Raw genomic sequence first — 20,460 nt, 5'->3', positions numbered from 1 at the left:
GCAAACGAAATCAATGAGCTCCATCTATGTTTGGCAACAAAAGACAATCGATAACTTTCTTCGATAGCCCAAATGAACAATAGACCGAAAATAGTTTGGAGAACTGACGATTTCTTTGTAGTTTTAATGTCACTTGGTAATGAATTGAAATGTTTTTGTTGTTGTTAAATTTACCAGCTGTAGATTCAATCAAAGTCAACTGCCATGGAAAACCCCATGGCTACTGTGCAAAATGACCCAGCTTTCATTACTACACATTAATCAAGATGTATATATACACATGATAATGCATACCCGCCGGTTTGTATGTTTAATCTTTACACATATAACCTGTTTGAATTTGTTGTTATTTTTGAATTTGTTGTAATCACATGCATTTATTAGCTTATTAGAGTCCTACTTTTTTTTTGTAAATATCAGTATTTTCGATATTATTTACAAGCGTCATTGCTATTACGCTCATTTGAATGTACATACGTAGCGGTGGTGTTCCCCATGCCCCGTAACACAAATAACGGTAGAAATTCCAAGGCATAGTCTTTGCATATTATCAAGCGTAAGCACGCACATTTCCATTCTATTCACCTTGATGGATATTCTAAATTATTACAAATTCATTTGCGATTAAATATTGAAATTAGAAATGCAATTATCATAATTCCTGAGTATTGCGATGCTAACAGTGTTCCATATCATTGTAAATAAATAATCCATTAAATATGAGATTCAATAGGGAAATAGACAATCTCCAGCATGGCCAGATATATTGCGTTGAGGTCCAATGTCTTAGCTAAATTACGATTACATCGCAGCGGAGCATTGAAATGATTAGACATTGGAAAGGGGCGTTTTCTTTCTAAGAAAAGCAATAAAAATAACTTGGCCACTCTCGATGTTTTTCTGACGACTTCCTTTGTTCTTCGGTTATCAGCCTCATAAATAAACATCCATTCAGATATGAGTATAACACTCTGCAACTAGATGAACTAAATGGTGATTGCAAAAAAAAACAAGAAAAACTGATTTGCATACTGTCACTTTGTAGGTGAGCTTCAGATACTGGATTGTTTGCTTTTAGCGGATGTGGCTGTGTTTTTTGGGTACAAAAGGTTGACAGATATTAAATGAGCTAACTAACTTCGTAGTTCAGCGGCGCATTATGGGACACATTGTGATAACCTGGTGAATAGTTCAAAAATAAAAAGGAAAGAATAAAAACAGAACTTCAAATACAAAGGAATTAAAGGCAATGAGACGGGGTTCACTAAAAGAAGGTTACATCACTTTCGGAAAACAGGAAGCGGAAAGGCCCCATGAACATTGAGGATGTCAAAATGTAGCGTTTGGAAATGGTACAAATAAAAGAAAACGTAAACAAATAAAATCGTGCTCAGTTCATCGGGGCCAAATCTTATATAGTCTTCACTATGGATTGCATTTGGCAAGTTCTTTGCCCGGTATCTCTTTATAGTCAAAGGAAAATGGACAGCAATTGCTATGCTATTGGAGCTATATCAGGTCATGTACTTATTCGGACCTTACTTATTTAGGATGTTGTAGGCAAAAGTCGAAGTCAATGTGGAAAATTCCAGCCAAATCGGATAACAATTGCGTTCTATAGTTAATTAAGAAGTAAAATCGGGTGATTGGCTTACTTCTTGATCGGCTATATCATGTTATGGACCGATTTTCGGCAGATTAAATGTCCTTGCCAAAAGCATTTTTATTGGCAAAGGGGTATACTGTCAACTCCTATATAAGTTTCGTAAAACGCCGTAGGTCCAGCCCACTGTTGTACTGACATGATTCTTCCATGAAAGTCTATCATCAAACATCAACCCAAGGTTTCTTACAGATGAAGCAATCTCGATTGAGGCTCCAGTAATTGCCACATCAAGATTGGGCGGCATTGTCACCCGATTCCTACCAATTACAAAGCACTTTGAGTTTGTTGGATTTAAAAGTAGTCCGTTGGCGTTTATCCCTGCGTTTATCCTATCCAAGTCACTGTTAAGGCGAAGTAAGCCATCGATCAGCCTCTCCGGCGAGGTGCTCATATATAGCAGTATGTCGTCGGCATACATATGAAGACCACAGTTGCGCAACAGTCCAGGAAGGTCATTGCTATATAAGGAAAAAAGGATTGGGTCCAATACAGAACCCTGTGGAACACCTCTTGAGACTGGAAGATAACTAGAACACCGGCTATCAACACATACCGATTGGTTTCTATTCGAAAGATAGGGAAATATAAGATCCGTTGTTCTTTCAGAAAATTTAAATAATTGTTTCAGTGTAAGGCAAAGTATATTGGGATGAACGGAATCATATGCCTTCGAATAATCTAAAAGAACAAGAAAGGTAACTTTATCGCTGTCAATATCACTCCTTACAACTTCAACTACTTTCAAAAGTGCAGTAATGCAACTGTGCTTTGGTCGGAAACCAGATTGCAAATCTGTTAGCAGCGAATTATTCGCAATATATCCTGATATTTTCCGGTTGACTAGAGTCTCAAATATCTAAAAGATGTATGAAAGTATTGCTATTGGCCTAAATTCCTGGTTGGGACTATCCTTGCCCGTTTCCAAGACTGCAACTCCTTAAAATAATATTGTGAAAAAGATGGCACATATACGGAAGAATAAAGGGTAGAATTTATCCTAAAAAAATCTCGGGTCAATACCATCAGAACCAATTGCATTAAACTTAATCGATTCTAAAGCGCTAACGACATCGCTTTGTTAAAAACGCTTAAGATCAAAACGTAGGTCTTGTAAGATGTTAGTAACAACATCTTATGGTTTACGTTACTAAATTCACTGTCGTAGAAATTAACGTTTGGCTCAGGAAAAGATATGTTCGAGAAATCGACATGTTTACCAATTGATACATTATCACAACTCATACATAATTTCAACCTAATCGAATAAGAATTGCGCCGTTTTAGAGGCTCATGAAGTTAAGATCCAAGATGGTTTTATATGGCAGCTATATGAAAACATTGACCAATATGACCCACTTACGATCCCAACCAACCTACACTAATAGGAAGTATTTGTGCAAAATTTCAAGCGCCTAGCTTTATTCCTTCCAAAGTTAGTTTGGTTTCGACAGACTGACGGATATGGCCAAAACGACTTATAATGTCAAGACGATCAGGAATATATATACTTTATTGGATTTCAGATCAATATTTCGATGTGTTACAAACGGAATGACGAATTTAGTAAACCCCCAGCTTATGGTGGAGGGTATTAAAAGGAACTAGTTGACATTTAAAAAAATGTTATGTCCGCTGATCGCTTTCCGTAACCTTATTTAATGAATCCTGGTATTGAGACTTTAGATTAACCATTTAATAAAACTGGAAAACAAAAAAAAAACACTTACTTTGGCCGGACCGAAATTTGGATACACACCAACAGGAATATGTATTTTATTCAAATGTCGTCGTTTGAAAAAAGGATTTTTAATATGCGTCAACATCCAAATAAAGTCCGATCTAAAGCAATTGGGGCGAGAATATCGAAGAGTCCAATGTAAGTCAATATTCGGAATTGCGTCGCAAACAGATGAATAATTTCGCCTCAAGTCCCTTAAACGGGAAAAACTTCACAAATAAATTAAATTCAAATATGCTCTGATTTGGCACGGGCGTTTTGTTATGTTCATTATTCGTAATTTCTACGCTATCGGATAATATATGCGCATATTATACGCTCAAAACTGTGAAACGTGAGTCCGGTCTAAGTGGCCGTTATAAACAAATATGATACGATCTGAACCATATTCGGCATGGATGTCGAAGCGTCTAAAAATATGGTTAAAAATACACCTTCAGCGAAATAGTGTAATCAAGTAATTCAATCGGGGGATGAGTATGTATAAGAACTGTGCCGTTTAAGAAATTACGTTGCATGTAGAAAAATACGAAGCTGTACCATCTACAACCCTGTTTCAATATCTCAATTTTGACTTATAGACATAGGGACATTATTAAAGCATCTAAGAGGAGGCCAAGGAGATATTTGACACATCGAGGAAAATTCCGTTAAGGCACAAACTTCTTACATATCAATGAACGCTGTCAGGTTCAAACTAAAGCTCAATCATATGGGATCTTCTTTTCATAGCCGAGTTTGAATGGCATGCCGCAGTGCGACACCTCTTTGGGGTGATGCAATCCTCTGCACCATGGTGGGCACCTGCATCAGAAACGTAGCGCTCGTTAAATATCTGGGACTGACTGTTTCAAAGAGAATGAAAGAGAGAATAACTGGAGAAGCCTGAATGGTTAAGAGTCTTCGTGCTGTTCGTTCCACATAATGTAACCTGTGTGGCTGTGAATAGTCACGACGTACTTGGGAAGGAGAAAGATCCTCCATTATCAAAGGGTAGCTAGTAGGACTGTTTCTACAGATGCATTACAGGTGAGAATGGGAATTCCATTAGTGTGTGAGGATTGTCTTACTGCTCCTGAGCCGGAAAATGAGGATGTTAGGCGGCTCAAGGCGTTGCTTTTGGGGAGTCTTGATAATAGGTGAAAAACTAGATGAAGGAACAGTGGCAATGGTCAGGTAACTTACGAATTTATTCAAGACGCTACGCACGTACTTGATCACCCTGACTTTGGTTTCAGTACGTCATAATGACGGAACATCGCTCCTTTAATGCTTTTCTGTATCAGAGGAACTTATCTGTGGGAGAACAGAGGACTGGAGGCATATACTCACTGAGTGTCCATATTATAATGACATTGGAGATTTAGACGCGATGGGGAATGGCGTGGCCATGTGAGAGTTTAGATGACGATGATGAAGACGACACCATGACGAGGTGTTGCTATAGTTAGTTGGTACGACCGAGTGATTTAGGGCAGCGCACAATATGGCTTGGCCATCATGATGTTGCGTTGCTTTTCCGTTGCCTTGTGGTTGGGGTGTATCATCCTTGAGGGTGGCCGCGTTTATTGCTGAACTGATCTGTGTTGAATAGCTCGTGGGAGCTGCCGTATCTGTTTGTGTTTTGTATGTCGCACATTGGGATAGAAAAAAAATTACTGGAAATAAGTCTGCAAATTTTGAACGGATAAAGATATCTTCCAGAACTAGTTATAGTTGAGTTTTTAACCAGATTATTTGCGACATTTCATGTCTCTGAAGGCCTCTCCATACTTGGTCACCTCGGCCCTATGAAATTTTATTCATATGTCAAAATTGCATTTATTGTCACATTTAAAAAATGTTTTATTTGCTGGAAAGTGCTCAAAACCCTTATGTGAAAAAAAGAGAGTTGTAATCAACCCTTATAAAGTCCCTTATTTTGAAGGCATTTTGTGATCCGATTTTCGCTCTGTATGCTGGCGGTATGTCGCCTGGGAGCAATTCCACGTTTTCACAGTTGACCAGTCGTGGACGATTTGAAGTTCAATTGGTAGTAGTCTCTTGGCAACGAAACGCAGTGTTACCCCTTAATGTATTGTCGGACAAAAATAGTCAAGAGATAACATAGAGCTCTAAAATTTTGCACAGATATATATTTGAGTGTAATGTAAAAAATAGAGGAGCATGGTCCAAATCGGTTGAAAACCTGATATAGCTCTCCTATATGACGATCTCCAGATTTAACTTCTTGAGCCTCCAGGGTCGCAACTATTACCTAATTTGTCTGAAATTTTTATATGGTCACATCTGTTAAGCGTCTCAACAACTACCATAAGTATGGTCCAAATCGGTTTGTAAGCTGCTATACATATACCTTCTATATAAGCCGATCTCCCGATTTAACATCTTGAGCCACCAGAGAGTGCAATTATTATCCGATTTGACTGAAATTTTGCACAATGAGTTCTGTTATGCATTTTAAAAACTCCGCCAAGCATGGTCCAAATCGGTTTATAACCCAATAACCATATGTTTATGTCTTTAACACCGGTCATTGACAAAAGAGCTTTCAGTTATGTCCTCTTAAAGAACTTATTCTATTTTAGTACCCAATTAAAAAAAATCATTTTGCTTACATGAACAAAAAATTGATTTTTTGGGGAAGAATTAGTAGCATGCATTTGTTAAAAAACGATTAGTTCAAGGCGAACCTCAAATATAAATATTTTTTTAATCTTATTTGAAAGGTTTTTTTTAAAGATTAGAAAAAAATTTTATACAAATTTTCATTTTCGATTTTTGACCATCAGGGCAACACTGTGGGACGTTTGACCGAAGACTTTAATATGGTACCTCGATTGGCATGATCCCCTGGGACTTCTGTTCAACTTGACTACGGTTAGGCCCCACGGAAGCAATGTGGTGGATGTGATTTAGACCCAAATATTGGGTAGAGCTGTGCTCTGTGGAGTTACGTTTTTAGCCGAGAGCCTGTCCCATAGATCGGAAAGATTTTTAGATGTTCCTCCACCTAGATGGATGTGTTGTAATCGTCACTAATACGAAGAGAGACGTCGGTGCTGAATTTTGGCAAGGGTAAACTTCATCCGGTCTATCCATTTATGATTCAACTTAAAATAACCCTAGATTTTATCGATCCCTTCTGACAAGGTTACCTGTTCATGCCACCAAAGTAGTCAAGTAGTCTACAGATCCGCCATAGCGTATGAAGTATGCTAGCATATCTGGACGATAAGTTCCGAAGCTAGTCAAATTCAGCAGTCTAAACAGCGTTTTCCCGACAGTTTCTCTGGTGTATAGAACAATCGTCTGGGCCCCAACAAGATCCCAGACACCCAATCGCAGTAGGCTCCAGTCTTTCAAAAACCGTTTGTCCCATTGCTTTTCTAATTTTTGACACCAAAGTTTTGAGATGATTTTCTCTTTTCTTTCTTAGTTATTGCTTCTTCATTGATTCTAGCCAACGCAATAGTTGTACTTTTATTCTTTTAACAACACGATGTCGATATTTTCTTAAACAATCCAAGTACTGTCTCGCTTGCTTTCGCAAGTTATCACGTATCGGAACTATGTAACAAAACGGATAGTTTTGGGATATTTTTTGGTTGTCTTCGAGGTTTCTTCGAAACATATAAACCCTAGCCTATTTACCTTGGCCAGGTCCCGCATAAGTTATTTGTATTTTGGCCATCAGACCTGACATTCATGCATCAGAACTGGTCGTATGACCTTACTCCGCGGCCATTGCAATATCCTGTGTCGAACACCGTATCTGCTACCTTCAATAATTGTGAAAGGAATAGAGAACTTTCTCATACATATTTTCCCTTTTTAGGGAATTTTTTTCGATTATTTTAATTTTGTTCAGTGTTGTTTTAATTAGGTTCATTATTACGTATCAGTCGGAGTATTGGGTGAATTAATCATGTAAATGTTCCAATAGTTTACATAATTACGCTGTTTAATTAGTCCTTGGGGAATTATTTGTGGAATGGAGGCAGGCCAAAATAAGAAAGCCATCCACCTTACAAGGTAGTTCAAGACAAAAATGACCACACGATAATGAGCCATGCATATGTACGCCGAGGACAGTCGTCGATAGCATTGCCTTTGAATTGAGTTTTTTCAATAGAATTTTACCTCCCCCTGTTGAAGATAGTTTCACTTTTTAAATATTTAACAGTTATCATATTTAATTTTAACCAAAAACCCAGCCCACATCCTTTACACCGCATGTCATGAGGTGTGGCCATACTCAGCCATTCATAGCTTTTTTTAAATTAATATTTTGTAGGATGAAAACTAATCAAATGCATTCGTTTGCTTTTTCAATTTCAGACCATCGAAGTACTTCAAACAGACACCACATGGAGTATCATTTGGAATTAAGTCATCATGATGGGACTCCAACGATTAGTCTGAAAGGCAGTAGAGAGCCACCACTTAAACCGAGACCACCTGGAAGACCGACCGTGACAACGAACGCAAGCATTCAGTAACAACATCTCACAACAAATTCAAACACCATCTACAACACATCTAATATCGATAGCAGCTGCAGCAGCAGCGCCAACAACTTAATTTACCACATTAACAAAGTTGTTAATTAAATCGACAATTAATAAACAAGTGCTAAATTTATATTCCTAAAAAAGATCACAAACAAAGTAAACAGACAACGCTAAAAGCAAAACAAACCAAACAAGAAAATAGGTGCAAATATTTTTTTCTTCTGTTTTTCGTGTGTACATAGTTTGGAATTAACCATTCCGATTTAAGCAATAAAGTGACCTTAAGTGAAATTCATCTTTAGGCGAGGTGCTTTCAATACCTAGCCCCTCTAACCCACTACCACTACGGTGGAAAGTAGAATCTACAACTCGGCTGTTATATTTTTTATAAGAAATATTTTTTTTTAAGTAAATTAAGTGTTAACAACATTCATATCGATCTACCAACAACCTACCTATCCACCTTACTGGCAACTAACTTGGCTAAGTGAAGCAGGACGTACCAACATATTTTTGGATTAACTTTTACACTCGTTTATGCTGGCGCAAATTTACATTTCGTTGAAGAAGAAGACAAGACAACATAATGGGAACAAAAACACAACCTCAGATGCACAAAGGTGAGTGACATTGCCAAACAACTGTTTAATTATTTGTTTAACATTGAAAAAAATTAGAACGAATGTCGAATGAGGGTTGTGTTCTCTCCATAATGCGAAATAGTTCAATCTTATTGTTTGATGTAGAATTAAATTTGTCTGACATTATGTATCTATCCGTACTTCCTTGCAGTTGCTAGAATTTATGAAAATAGGCACATCACCAATAATTGCGGCAGTAACTGAAGTTGTTCATCTCGGTATTTCGAAGAATCTTAATTTTTAGTCCAATTTTAAAAATTCTTTTTTTGTCGGACCAACTTTAGGTGCCTGCCAAGAGGTGATCTCGATAACACCACAATCTCGATAGTACCACATCTCTTACTATTCGAAATTTCAAAGTGATATCTCTATCCGTTCTCACATGATATATTTTTAATAGTTCTTTTCGATTTTCTCACACTACGCGACGATGGAATCATCAACGACTTTCTCAATATTCGCAAAATTACTTTTCACAGAACCTGTAGTTAAAAAATGTTTGTATTGTTATGCAGCCTCGCTAAACAACAACAACAAAAATGCAAATGTCTTGTACGCCAAAGCTGATCCTTAAAGAATTGTCTTACCTACATGTCAAGTAGAGCCACACACATCACACCCGATTGATGCTAATATCATTAAAATCCATTCATCTGTTTGGCTGTAAAATGTACCACGAAATAGCCTTCATAAAGCCCTTGGCTGTTTAAAAATATCATATTAGGGTAAGGGGGAAGGTCCTCCACCTCTTCAAGTATTGAAAAAATAAAGTGACCCATTTTCACCACAATTCTATATCAAATATTGCAAATTGCAAATTTTGCCCATGAACATTCCGCTAAGGAACAGGGGCAAACTTCTCACATATCAATGAGTACAGTCCGATTTAAGTTAAAGCTCAATGATAAGGGGCCTCCGTTTTATAGCCGAGTCCGAACGGCGTGCCGCAGTGCGACACCACTTTGGAGAGAAGTTTTACATGGCATAGTACCTCACAAATGTTGCCAGCATTAGGAGGGGAAAACCACCGCTGAAAATTTTTTCTGATGGTCTCGCCAGGATTCGAACCCAGGCGTTCAGCGTCATAGGCGGACATGTTAACCTCTGCGCTACGGTGGCCTCCTATACAATTCTATATCATCTGAGAAAATTTCATTACATTCAGTTCAGCCGTCTTTGAGTCTATACGGAACATATTAAACAACCAAGCAAATTGATTTTAAGATTTCGGCGTGATCTTGAACTTTTACCCAAGACTAAAAGAGCATCTTATTCTCCTATTAATTATTTATGACCGCTCCAAGGAATTTAAAGTAGTTGACAATTTCAGTTAAAGTTAAAGTTAAAAATATCGATATGTTGTTTTGGGCTCATCCTTCGTCGCTTATCGTCTTTGACGAACAAAAAGGTATTCTACATTTAAGGGTCACAAATGCCTGTTTCGATGTGCTGCAATCAGAATGGCTAAATTAGTACTAACTACTATGGTATGGGTAGTGGCTGAGAAAAATTATTTCAAATTTTTCAAGGCGTTAATTAGTGATTTTTAGTCTTTTAATAGAGCTAATGTGAGAATTTAGAAAAATAATATTTTTACTGTTTTAATTATTACTAATTGATTATTAATTTTCACTTATAAAAATAAAATGACATTAATTGTTGAATGTTGTTCTCTTTTATAAGCCAATCGGTCTGTATATGAAATTTAACCTAAAACTTGTTTTTCTGCACAAAATGTAAAAATTTTTATGCGTAAAAAATGTTTCCTAATATTCTGTCATTTGCTAATTTGGTAATGAATCGCAAAAACAGCAGACAAAATAACTACTACAATTATATTTATGATTTTAAACAAAAAATTAACCCCCAAAAATGCCAAATTTATTTTATTAATATACAGCAAATTATATATATTGTTATTTTATTAATATATAGCAAAGTTCAAAAGTTTTGGATAGATTTAATATCAGCAGACTATGTTTGCTGATATCAGCGGATTTATTTCTTTGGTTATATACCACTTTTGGAGCCATTGCAACCAAATCGGCTACTAATATCCGGGCCAGTTTTTGGGGCCACATCTGTACGATGCTTGATATGGCTGGTTCACAGCATTAGTGTACTTTGCTTTCCAAATTTCACCCAATTTTCAAGCTGTTGACTCACACTCCGATTATACAAAGAGTGAGTTCTTTTTGGAGCCCGGACCATTACATTGGCTGGTGATGCAAAAAATAAAAATATGATGTGACATCACTCGAGCAGGAAGATTACACATGTTCAGAGAAGGAGTGGTCTTAGCATAGGCGAGGCGATGTGGAACCAACGTACCCGTGGCGTTCGTATGGACCGGAATAAGCTTGCTCACCTATGGAGCTTGACGGGGACCACAAAGAAATGTAGCGACAATAACGTCAACAATTAAGGTCGAATGTATGACACTAGAGTCACAATCGTCTATTGACTGAAATCTAATATTTCATGCTACACGGACGGTTCAAAGCTAGAAAATAAAACTCGTCTAGGCGCCTTTATTGTGAACCCATAGATCGAGTTCCATTTCCTCTGTTGCTGACCGTTGTAGGAATGCTTCAGGTGGTACGCCTTTAATGCCAGATTGGATGGTGAGGTGGACCACAGGGTCTTTATCCCGAAAATTAATATCAATTTCCGGAAAGTCATTCAATTCCCAACCCAAATAGCTTTTATATAATAGGGAGGTATTTTGGGGGTTTGCGGATCCCCAAATACATGGCTCTATATTTTCGTGATTGGTCCATATATCCACCCTACCCCAACAATAGAAACCATGTTTTGTTTTTGGTGACTGTGAGAGTGCAAACAATTTTCGAACGAATCACATTACCAATCTCCGAGATCAGGTATTTGAAAATAAGGGTAAGGGGAAGTTCTTTTTAGGGGAGACATTTTTCATTAAATTTGGATATCAAATCCGTGCTCCACTCCCAAACCCCCTTAATTTGAGCCCCATATTGCCATGGTAGGTAAATATGACCCCCAAACACTTGACGTATTTTTAAGAGGAAAAGCGCCAACTGGACTTGAACGAAAACGTTAATGTCATATTCGTAATCTACTTCCAAATATCTTTCATTTGAATTCCATTTAGCCATAGTCGGCTGATATGCCCGTTTGGGCGGATTTGGGGTTGGGTCGACCTACCTTTACCTAGCCCTAATTTTTTAAGCCATATTTGTAATCTACTGCGGAATACTTTTCTTTTGAGTCCCATATTGAAAGGAACGTCGAATATATCTGTTTAGAAGAGTTTTGAGGTTGGGCGGCCCGATGTTTCGTTCCACAAAAACCTACACAATCTATAAAAATTTTAAGAAATCGGTTCAGTCTTTTTTGATTCTACGGAAAAAACAAACAAACCGATTCTCATATAGTCGCGCCCATTCGGGGCGTTTTTGGGCTGTGACTCAACACTACGATCTGATTTTGTAAGCCAGATTCGTAATCTACTACCTTTCAATTGAGTCCCATATTGATGTAGGAGTTAATTTTGTCTGCTTTTAGAAGTTTTGGAGTTAGGGCGACTTCCTGGGTACTTGGACCCAATTTTTAATACCATATTCGTATTCTACTCTTCAATACCGTTTATTTGATATCCATATTGTCCGTATCGGTCCACTTTTGATTTTGGGGTAACGGGGGAGGGTCGTCAGATAAAATATCAAAAAAATTTAAAACCGTTCAATAGTTATTTGACTATTAATATGTGTTTGTGAATACGAAATTTTAAAATCAGTTTGTTAAGCAAAAAGTGCGAAATAATTTAAAGAGTTTTTAAGTCCATAATAACATTTTTTATAAAATGGCTGTAAGTATTTCGAATCATTAGGTTTTTACACATTGCCTAACACAGAACTTCAGATCAGAGAATTTTCCCATTAGCTTTCAGGAAATTGATTTCCTTATCAATTTTAGTTTGAATTATTATTCCATGCCATTATCTCATATTATATCTAAACACCGTAAACCATACTAACTGACGACGGTCACATCCATCATGGAAAAACCGCGCGAGTTAATAGAGCGCAAAAAAAAATCTGACATAACCACCGCCAAGCCAATAATTAAACAACAATACCAAGTCATTAACTGTCATTTTGAGTTTTGAAATTGAATCTGCGTCAACACTTGAAACTCGTTGTATATATGGCAAATTGAATCAATATTTGAACGATTTTTTCTCTCTTTTTCTTCTCCAAAACGGTTTTTGTAGTAACAGGAAATGCTTTGGAAAAAGAGAACAATCACAGCAAAAATCGGCAACAACATTGAAGAGTGCTGAAATTTTAACGCGTTTGTTGTTGTTGTTGTTGTTGATTTTTCCAATTCATTGTAAACATATTATTTGTGTAAGCTTTGAGATATACGGGTGTATACTTTACACACTTGGGCATTGAATGGTCTAGAGTTAAGGCCATTTTACAAAAAGGCCTGTTGGGGTTATAATGGCAGTATGAAATAGGACTCTCTGAGCACTTTGTCTATTGTGAAATCACTTTGTAGCGACGAACTAACGACCATTCAACTTGGAATTTAAATTCAGCTACCAAGGAGCTTGAAAGACCTAGTTTAATAGCCTATTTGTCTATCTCGAAACAAATTTTTGCGTCACATTTCAGATGGATAAAGGGATTAAGTCAAAAATTTTTTTTGGGCAATCCAATATAAAGCTCTCTAACAATCCATCAGGCGCGATTCAAATGAAAGAGTCTGCATATGACGTTGAAATTTGTGGTCAAGTATATAAAACAAACATCCAAGCCAAAATTAGCACCAAGCGGATCTTTAGTCCGATCGACCGGTAAGTTCGGTCGGGCTGAAACTTATACACCCTCCACCATGGATCGCATTTTTCAAGTTCTTTGGCCGATATCTCTTTACAGGCAAACAAAGGATAATGGGTAAGAATTGCTATTATTTGGAGCTATATCAAATTATACAGCGATTCGGACCCTACTTATTTTGGATGTTGCAGACCATAGCAATTTTGTGGAAAATTTCAGCCAAATCGGATAAGAATTACGCCCTCTAGAGGCTCAAGAAATCAAGATCCGAGATCGATTTGTATGGGAGCTATATCAGGTTATGAGCCGATTTAGACACACAGATACAAATAATTTTGAAAAACAACAACCTTGGTTGAAAAAACAATTATGGAAGTTGTTAATTGTCCTGCAACAATTTATTTAGAATCTTAACGACCCAAAGTACAAATTTGCTGTTTAAGGGCACTCTTTGCAAGCCAACATATAACAACAACAATATATCCATAAGCAAAATAAACCAGTAAGGAAGGGTAGAAATCGTGCGGTGCCGACTGTATAATACCCTACACCCACCCTATAAGTACAATGTGGGATATATATCTAAATCTGCACCAATTTTGATGGACCTCGGCGAGAAAAAAAACTACGGTTGACAAATGACAACATTATGGCAAATTACCCAAAATCTGACGAACATATATTTGGGAGCTATATCTAATTCTGAACCGATTTCGAGCAAATTTCTCAGATAATGTGGTGGTCGTCGAGGAAAGCGTTGTGCAAAATTTTGACAAGATTGGTCAAACAATGCGCTTGCAGTGGCTCTTGGGTTGAAAATCGGGCGATATACATATATGACAGCTATATCTCAATCTGGGCCGATTTCTATGAAATTCACCAGTAATATTGAGAGTCATAAGAAAATCTTCCCTGCAAAATTTCGGTTAAAAATCGGTTAAAAAATTAGCACATTTTTGCAATGTTTCTCAAATACTATACCTAAATCTGAACCGATTTCGCTCAAACTCCTCAGATACTGTGGCAGTCATCGAGGAAAGCGTTTTGCAAAATTTTATTGAGAGTCAGGAGAAAATCCCTCCTGCCAAATTTCGAGAAAATCGGTTAACAAAAGACTATTTTATTGCAATATTACTGCAAATCGGACGAACATATATATGGGATGTATATCTAAATCTGAACCGATTTCCATGAAATTAACCAGTAATGTCGAGAGTCGTGAAAAATCTCTTCTGCCAAATTTCGAGAGAATCGGTAAACAAATGACCATTTTATTGCATTAATACTCAAAAACGGACGAACATATATGTGGGAGCTATATCCAGATCTGAACCGATTTATTCCAATTTCAATAGGCTTAGTCTCTAGGCCGAAAAACATGCCTATACCAAATTTGAAGACGATCGGATGAAAACTGCGATCTGTACTTTGTACACAAATTAACATGGACAGACAGACAGACGGACGGACATAGCTAAATCGAATCAGAAAGTGATTCTTAGTCCATCGGTATACTTATCAACGGATCTATCTCTCTTCCTTTTGGGTGTTACAAACAAATTCACTAAGCTATAATTCCTGTACCACAGTAGTGGTGTAGGATATAAAAACCATTTACCTGCCCGCCACATGTGATTTGCTTCGGCTGGTGGTGTTTTTATTTTCTTTGTTCGGCTCGCGCTGTTTTGTTTTCTTCGTTTTACTGCTGCTCTCGGGGTTTTCTCTGCCACTCTCTCTACTAGTACCCTTAAAAATAAATTTTAATAATTTTGGTGCCGCAGAGTATTGAACTCATGTTTGGTAGTCTTGCAAGCATCCGCTAGCCTACCGACATCATCTTCTTTATGATGAAATACAATAACTTAATAATTAACAAATAAAAGCGTGCTAAGTTCGGCGGCCGAATCTTACATACCCTCCACCATGGATCGCATTTGTCGAGTTCTTTTCCCGGCATCTCTTCTTAGGTAAAAAAACGATATAAGAAAAGATTTGCTCTGCTATTAGAGCGATATCACGATATGGTCCGGTTTGGACCACAATTAAATTATATGTTGGAGACCTGTGTAAAATGTCAGCCAAATCGAATAAGAATGGCGCCCTTTGGGGGCTCAAGAAGTAAAATAGAGAGATCGATTTATATGGGAGCTGTATCGGGCTATAGACCGATTCAGACCATAATAAACACGCATGTTGATGGTCATCAGAAAATTCATCGTCCAAATTTGAAGCAAATTGGATAATAATTGCGACCTCTAGAGGCTCAAGAAGTCAAGATCCCAGATCGGTTTATATGGCAGCTATATCAGGTTATAAACCGATTTGAACCTTATTTGACACCATTGTTGAAAGCAAGAATTAAATACGTCTTGCAAAATTTCAGCCAAATCGGATAGGAATTGCGCCCTCTAGAAGCTCAAGAAGTCAAGTCCCCAGATCTGTTTATATGACAGCTATATCAGGTTATGAACCGATTTGAACCATACTTGGCACAGTTGTTGGATATCATAACAAAATACTACGTGCAAAAGGGGTCTCAGACGAATATTTCGAGTCGTTACAAACAGAATGACGAAATTAGTATACCCCCATCCTATGGTGGAGGGTATAAAAATGTAAATTTCGAGGAAAATCTGATTTCACCAACATTTCCTATGGTAGGTACAATTTGTGGAAAAATCAAAATTTAGGCAACATTAACTTGAAATATCTTCCTTCATTCATCATTAGATATTGTTTTAGCGGCCTTTGAAGCATTCAAGAAAGGCCCAATGTGATCAGTGTTAACCTTCTCCTTCGCCACCGTATGCTTTGGCTTCGAATAATAAAAGTATGTTAATTTGTCGACAATTACGCATGGAACAAGTTTGCAATAACTTACATTTCGCACACGGTCATTTGTTGGTTGGTTGGTTTATTTGGTTATTCCGTACCCTACAGTTGACACCTCACCTACCTACATACATTGTGGGCCATTAATGCGCATTTAATGGGGAACCACTTGAGGGAATTTGCTGGCGCCCTCACCATGGCACCATGGCCAGGTGACCGGCCTAGTCAAACCATGGAGGAGGTGGAGCCCAGCATGATGTGAACGAACGAATGAACACCAGCAGCGACTGCAATCACCTGTTGGCTAAAGTCGCTTCACATACGAGCACTTTGGGGAATACTCCCTAAGGTCGTGGGGTAGAGTGTATGATGACTGTTGTTGTCGCAGACTAGGAGACAATTAAAATTCTTTGGGAGCAATGACTCATGCCAGTGTTTTGTGGTTGAGTGACAAACTGGCTGACTGACAGTGTGCCTAAAAACACGTTTACTTGGGAAATCGCTGCGTCGCCTTGCACACTGATATGCCAGTGTGGAGTTGTACGTTTGTCTTTCCACTCTATCTGCGACTTTGTGGTGTTGACAAGCACCCAGGCAACACCGGCTTGTTTTGTAAACGTTAATTGAGAGATTATTTCAAACTCGACCGACCCCCTTCTGCTGGCGTAAACAAACTCCATTATAGACGAAACTCCATGTTTTTGCTTTTGAAAAGCAGCCTTGACCCAGTTTCGCTCAAAATTGTGTGTTGTCTGAACTCAGTTTGAGTGGCTATCGACTGACTATTCTTCGAAAGCATTCTAGTGTCATTGTAAATAGTAAACGGACTCATTTTCACTTCATTCATTGGAGCGAAGAATTTCGTATTTATTGTAGTAGATGCCGGCATGCGACTGATATTCTAACATAAATTTCACTTGACGGCGACGTTTGCGGTGTTGGCCACATTAGCCAAATGACCCATTGAAGTTATTCATTAATTGGCTTGGTTCCTGTCGTTTTTTTTGTTTTTGGCGATTCGTTGTTTATTAGGTCACGATAATTTTTATAGCCACCACCATAGGATGGGGGAATACTCACCTAGTCATTCCGTTTGTAACACCTCGAAATATCGATCTGCGACCCCATAAGGTATATATATTCTGGGTCGTCGCGACATTCTAGCCATGTTCGTTCGTTCGTCTATCGAAATCACGATAGCTGTCGAACGCGTCAATCTAGTCGCTTGAAATTTTGCACAAATACTTCTTATTGATGTACGTCACTGGGAATTGCAAATGGTTCATATCGGTTCACGATGCTAGTCGGTCTATAAACTGGTATAGCCTCCATATAAACCGATCCCCCGCATTGATTTCTTGAGCCCTAAGGGGCCCCAATTTTCATTTGATTTGGCTGAAATTTGGAACAAAGACTTGTGTTATGACGTTCAACATCCATGCCAAGTCCGATTCTAGTCAATCTATAAACTGATATAGCCCCCATATAAACCGATCCCCGGATTTGACTTCTTAATCCCCTAGAAGCCTCAATATTTATCCGACTTGAGTGAAATTTGGTACAAAGACTTGTGCTATGACCTCCAAAATCTACGCCAAGTCCGATCCTAGACGGTCTATACACTGATATAGGCCCCATATAAACCGATCCCCGGTTTTGATTTCTTGGGCCTTTAAAAGCCTACATTTTCACCTGATTTGTTTGAAACTTGACCAAAAAACCAATTTATCAGTGACAAGTTCTATCCGAATCGGTCAATATGGTGACATAGGCCCCCCTAAGTACCGATATGACATCTTGAGACCATTAAAGCCTCAATCAATTCCCGATTTGATTGCTACAAAATAATTCAAATACAAACTCAGTTAATGAAGGTAAATTTTTAGCGGAATTCATGGTGGTGGGTACCCAAGATTCGGCCCGGGCGAACTTAGCACATTTTCATTACTTTTTTTTATGTTGTCCAAACACTACGGCCTTACATGAGCTCATGCGGACATATCTGGTTGATGTTGTGTGCTTATGGTTCAATAACATTTTTTTTACACTCACAAAAAATCGCTGAGAGCATATCCTAGTTAGCCAAATCAGGCCTCTACAGAACGACTGGATGACGTGGAGAGGAAATCTAGGCACGAGAAGAGGTGCTTGTGACTTGTGTCCTCTCTTCGAAACAAACGATATTCAACCCTCTTCAGGTAGGAGGGTATACGGGTAGAAAACTCAGCTATCCATTCCACTCGAAGACCTTTGGTCCATTGTTTTCGCCCTACATGAAGGTAGAGGAGAACATGTAAACACGTGCTAGGCTGGGCCAGGCTGAATATTGGGAACCCATGGATTCTGCTTAAAATTTACACAAATGAATCTACAATAGTTGAAGGGCATATGTGTACTTTCCGCAACAAATTTCTGCCCATTCAGGCAAAACTTGAAGCTTCTGGAGGCTATAGAAGACTAATTGGGTGGTTGGTTTATATGACAGCTATATCAGGTTATAGACTGATTTGGATAATACATAGCACAGCTGTTGAAAGTGGTAACAGATGCAAAGCCAAATCGTTTTACAATTGCGACTTTCCAGGTGCTGCCAAATTGGGAGATAGTTTCATACGGAAGCTACATCAGGTTATAGAGTCATTTAGATCGTAGTTGGCACGGCTGTTGGGGGTAATAATAAAATACTATGTGCAAAATTTCAGCCAAATCGGAAGCAATTAGTTTTCAAGGGGTTCAAGAAGTCAAATTCAAGGACCACCTTATATTTAAAGCTGTTTCCAAATCTGAGCTGATATGGTCCAATTGCAATCCCCAACGAAGTATACCGAAAAGAAATCTTTGCGGAAAATTTCGAGCAGATATTGTCATACTTTCGACCACTATCGTGATTTCCATATGGCTAGATAGACTTAGAATGTCAAGACGATCAAGACCTCAGATCTATACTTTGAGGTGTTACAAACGAAATGACTAAATTAGAATACCCATCCTATGCTGGTGCGTATAAAAAATACAGTCGAAACCGGATAAGTGAAACGCTATAAATTGATATATTTGCTTTCACTTATCCGTATTTTTCAGTTAAGCGTAGTTCGGATAAAAGAAATTAACTTTCAGTTAAGCGATATAACCAAAGGTAAAACAGAATTTTTACGTCAACATACTTATTATGAAGTAACTTTAGTTAAAAAAGAGCAATGTTTATTAGAACTCTTTAAAAAATCAGAGTCAACCGTTTGCGAAAAATCCAAATATGTTTTTTACGAATTTTGTTGATGACGGGAAGTTTTCCAACTTTGTATAATTTCTCATAGAAATAAATTTTTCTCTTATGCGATTTCAGGTTCACATAACAACAGAATTTGCGGTGTAAAATAATTGTCGGTTTAGCGATATTTTCAGTTAAACGAATTTTCACTCAAGCGAATTTAATTGCATGGAATAACATGAAAAGTGATTGCTTATTTGCATCAAGTTTCACTTAAGCGGGATTTTTCACTAAAGCGTATTAAAGTTTTTGGTTCCGACTGTACATAAAAGAAAGCAGATGGAAATACAGTAATACCTCGATTTACATCGTGATTGGCTCCGTCGGAGAAAAATTTTGATTTTTATTTTTTGACATTATTTGGGCTCACATACTTTGAATGACTGGTTTTTGTGGCAAACGAGTCGTTTTGCCCTTTTAAATTGTAACAGAAAACGAGTGGTTTTCAGAGCATTTTAAAGGGAAAACGAGTCGTTTGCTCACAAAAGCTTTGTTCTGAAGATATTATGAGCATCTTGAAGGCGCAATTATTACTCGATTTACCTGAAATTTTGGAGGTGATATTTTTATATGACTTGTACTACATGACAAGTACGGTCCATATCGGTCAATAACTTAATATAGCTCATATATATTTGAAAAAGTTATTCAAAGAACATGACAAATGCGATCCATGGTGGAAGGTATATAAGATACGGCCGAACTTAGCACGCTTTTACTTGTTTATTTTATTTTATTTATTATTATTTATTTATATATATTTTTTTAATTTTATTTTACTTTAATTTGATTTTATTTGGTTTTAGTTTGTTTCAATTTGTTTTATTTTGTGTTATTTTATTTTATTTTATTTTATTTTAATTTGTATTATATTTTATTTATTTATTTTTTAATTCATTTCAACGACCCCTTCGTAAATGAAGCAGGAGACATTTTTAGCAACAGACATTCAGCAGGCAGCTTGCTGGTCTGAATTTG

At 37.5% G+C, this 20,460-nt stretch overlaps 1 protein-coding gene across 2 annotated transcripts in view; it reads left to right on the top strand.

Annotated features, from left to right (window-relative positions):
• The window catches only part of LOC106087547 (phospholipid-transporting ATPase ID), a 203,585-nt gene that overhangs the window by 51,520 nt on the left and 131,605 nt on the right, over positions 1 to 20,460 (top strand). For both annotated transcript variants that reach the window (XM_013252623.2, XM_013252624.2), the window contains one exon: positions 7,746 to 8,538. In XM_013252623.2, coding sequence (XP_013108077.2) covers positions 8,505 to 8,538 — 34 coding nt within the window. In that variant the 5' untranslated portion in view covers positions 7,746 to 8,504. The remainder of the gene's footprint in view (positions 1 to 7,745; positions 8,539 to 20,460) is intronic.

This window comes from Stomoxys calcitrans, chromosome 4 (genome assembly GCF_963082655.1).
Source record: "Stomoxys calcitrans chromosome 4, idStoCalc2.1, whole genome shotgun sequence".
Lineage (NCBI taxonomy): Eukaryota > Metazoa > Arthropoda > Insecta > Diptera > Muscidae > Stomoxys > Stomoxys calcitrans.
Note: the sequence above shows the minus strand (reverse complement) of the source record. Positions and strands in the feature narration are given on the sequence as shown.